The sequence below is a fragment of the Diceros bicornis genome, chromosome 10, assembly GCF_020826845.1.
Source record: "Diceros bicornis minor isolate mBicDic1 chromosome 10, mDicBic1.mat.cur, whole genome shotgun sequence".
Classification (NCBI taxonomy): Eukaryota; Metazoa; Chordata; class Mammalia; order Perissodactyla; family Rhinocerotidae; genus Diceros; species Diceros bicornis.
The window spans coordinates 56,777,269-56,780,140 of NC_080749.1; the positions used below are offsets into that span (position 1 = coordinate 56,777,269).

Consider the following 2,872-nt stretch of genomic DNA (forward strand, 5'->3'; position numbering starts at 1 on the left):
CCTGCCTCGGGCCCCGCAACCGGCCCTGCGCGCCCCCGACTGTCCCGGGCTCTGGCCAAGCGCTTGGCGCGCCCAGGACGCACGGCCGGTAGCTCAGAGTCCAGGCACCCGGGCGGCGGCGCCAGGGTCCAAACTGCAAGACCGAGGGCGGCAAGAGAGGGCGAACAAATAGTCCCCAGCGCCTCCTCCGGCTGCGGTCGGGCGTGTGGTCCCAGCCGCCGGCGGGCTGGCCGAGCCAGGCCGGGCCGAGCCCGGCGCACGGGCCGGGGCCCGCGGGCTCTAATTGCGGCGCTTATGTTGATGATTTTTTTTTTTTTTAAATCACAGCAGCCCCCAGTTTAGCGGACTGATTTACTCCCGGTATTGGTAAATATGATCACGTGGGCCGCGCGACCAATGGTGGAAGCTGCAGCCTGCGAACTAGTCGGCGGCTCGGGCGCCGGCGGGGAGCGGCGCCGCGGCGGGCAGTGTAACCTTGGGTGGGAGCGCACGGCGCTTCAAAATGTCCTCCAGTGGCACCCTCAGCAACTACTACGTGGACTCGCTCATAGGCCATGAGGGCGACGAGGTGTTCGCCGCGCGCTTCGGACCTCCGGGGCCCGGCGCGCAGGGCAGGCCCGCAGGTGTGGCCGACAGCCCGGCCGCTGCCGCCGCCGAGTTTGCCTCGTGTAGTTTTGCCCCCAAATCGGCCGTGTTCTCCGCCTCGTGGTCCGCGGTGCCCGCCCAGCCCCCGGCGGCGGCGATGAGCGGCCTTTACCACCCGTACGTGCCCCCGCCGCCCCTGGCCGCCGCCGCCTCCGAGCCCGGCCGCTACATGCGCTCCTGGATGGAGCCGCTGCCCGGCTTCCCGGGCGGCGCAGGCGGCGGCGGTGGCGGAGGCGGTGGTGGCCCGGGCCCTGGTCCCAGCCCCGGCCCCAGCGGCCCACCCAACGGGCGCCACTACGGGATTAAGCCTGAAACCGGAGCAGCCCCGACCCCCGCCGCTGCCGCCACCTCCACCTCCTCCTCCACTTCCTCGTCTTCCTCCTCCAAACGGACTGAGTGCTCCGCAGCCCGGGAGTCCCAGGGGAGCGGCGGCCCCGAGTTCTCCTGCAACTCGTTCCTACGGGACAAGGCGGCAGCAGCGGCTGGGGGAACCGGGCCCGGGGCAGGGATCGGGTCCGGGTCCGGGGCAGGCGGCTCGTCGGAGCCCTCGGCTTGCAGCGACCACCCGAGCCCCGGCTGCCCGCTGAAGGAGGAGGAGAAGCAGCATCCGCAGCCGCCGCAGCAGCAACTTGACCCAAGTAAGTGCAAAAGAAATTGCCCTCTGATTTATTGCTGAAACCTGTAAGGCTCGAATGTGCAAAACTGATAGTTTTACTAACCTATAAAAACGTCTAGACGCCTATCCTAGCCTGGGCGAGCAACACGCATCCATAAAAAAGCTTCCCATAACCACCTACCCTGGGCGCCCGGTTTGTACGGTAAACAGAGCGCGGGCATTAAGGCTTTTTATGATAATTCCCCCCAAGTTGTGAAAAGCGGCCATCCTTGGTGAAATTAATTTAACGATCTCTCTCTCCCACCCTGTCGTCTCACCTTGCTTCCCCTCCGCCCCCCCGCTCCCCTTCTCCAAATCCCCTTCTTCATAGACAACCCCGCAGCAAACTGGATCCACGCTCGCTCCACCCGGAAAAAGCGCTGTCCCTACACCAAATACCAGACGCTTGAGCTGGAGAAGGAATTCCTCTTCAACATGTACCTCACCCGGGACCGGCGCTACGAGGTGGCAAGAATTCTAAACCTCACAGAGAGACAGGTCAAAATCTGGTTCCAGAATCGTAGGATGAAAATGAAAAAGATGAGCAAGGAGAAATGCCCTAAAGGAGACTGACCCGGCGCGCGCCGGCCTGACCGCTCTGCTGTGCAAAGGCAGTGGGGTTTTTCTTTGTGGGTGCTTGATTTCCAGAAACTCTCCAGCGATTCGGACATTTGTTTCCCCTTTTTTAGGTAGAAGTGACAGTGTGGTTGGTCTCTGTGAGGTATTTGGGGGGCTCTGTATTTGCTCGCTTATGTGTTGGAGAAACCAAGTGGCTTTGGGGTTTTGCCCTATCCCGCTCCCTCCCTTTTCTGCCCGATGGTTCCTTAGGAAATGCTATATTTGTGAGTGCACGCTGGCTTGAGGAGCCCTCTCCTGTGTAAATGTCCCCTATGTTTCTGAAAAGTGTTGTAGTTTAGCCCCCAGCGCTGCTCACGCAGGGGCCAAGCGCACCCCACTTCCAAGAATGAAGGCAGAGCGAGACAGTGCGGAGGCCGCCCCAGGCGGAGGCCTGGCCAGGTTGCCCACCGGTTATGAAAGCCCCCTTTCCTCAGGTAGCCCGTGGACCCTGCACTGAGACCTGGAATGAGGCTGGGAGAGAAGCTCAGGGCCTCTGGTGGGTCGGGGGTTTAGTCTCAGTGCGCTGGGGGAGCTGCTGTCTCCCAGGGAGGGCTCAGCTCGCGTGGGCGGCGGCGGGTGTAGGCCCTCTGGGTTCCTACCTGAGGACCAGTTGTAAATGTTACTGCTTCCTATCAATAAATGCTGACCTGATCAAATGGAGCCCAGGGCTGGCCCTGAACGCCTGTGTGCCTGCTTTCTCTGTCTCTCCGCAAAATATCACCCTCGCGGGACTTCTCCCCCATCCCTGGGAGGGAGACACTGCTAAAAATCAGGGGCCTTTCCACCTGAAAAGTCTTCTCTGATGTGCTTCTGAGTCCCCCTTTGTGTGGGCAGACCCAGCCTAGGGCACAACCCTTGGGGGGCCCTTGGTGGCCCTGTTCCTCCCTCAGCCTGCTTCCAGCCGCTTGCTGAGCTCCGTGCCCTGGGCCCAGGGTCAGCCTCGCAGCAGTGCCC

The 2,872-nt window shown here is 62.5% G+C and overlaps 1 protein-coding gene across 1 annotated transcript; it reads left to right on the forward strand.

Moving 5' to 3' along the window:
- The first annotated feature begins 400 nt into the window (after positions 1 to 400).
- On the forward strand, positions 401 to 2,578 carry HOXD9 (homeobox D9). Its single transcript, XM_058548639.1, has 2 exons — positions 401 to 1,283; positions 1,632 to 2,578. Exons 1-2 carry the CDS (start codon positions 503 to 505, stop codon positions 1,871 to 1,873), a joined length of 1,023 nt encoding a protein of 340 aa, XP_058404622.1. The 5' UTR covers positions 401 to 502; the 3' UTR covers positions 1,874 to 2,578.
- Positions 2,579 to 2,872: the final 294 nt, after the last annotated feature.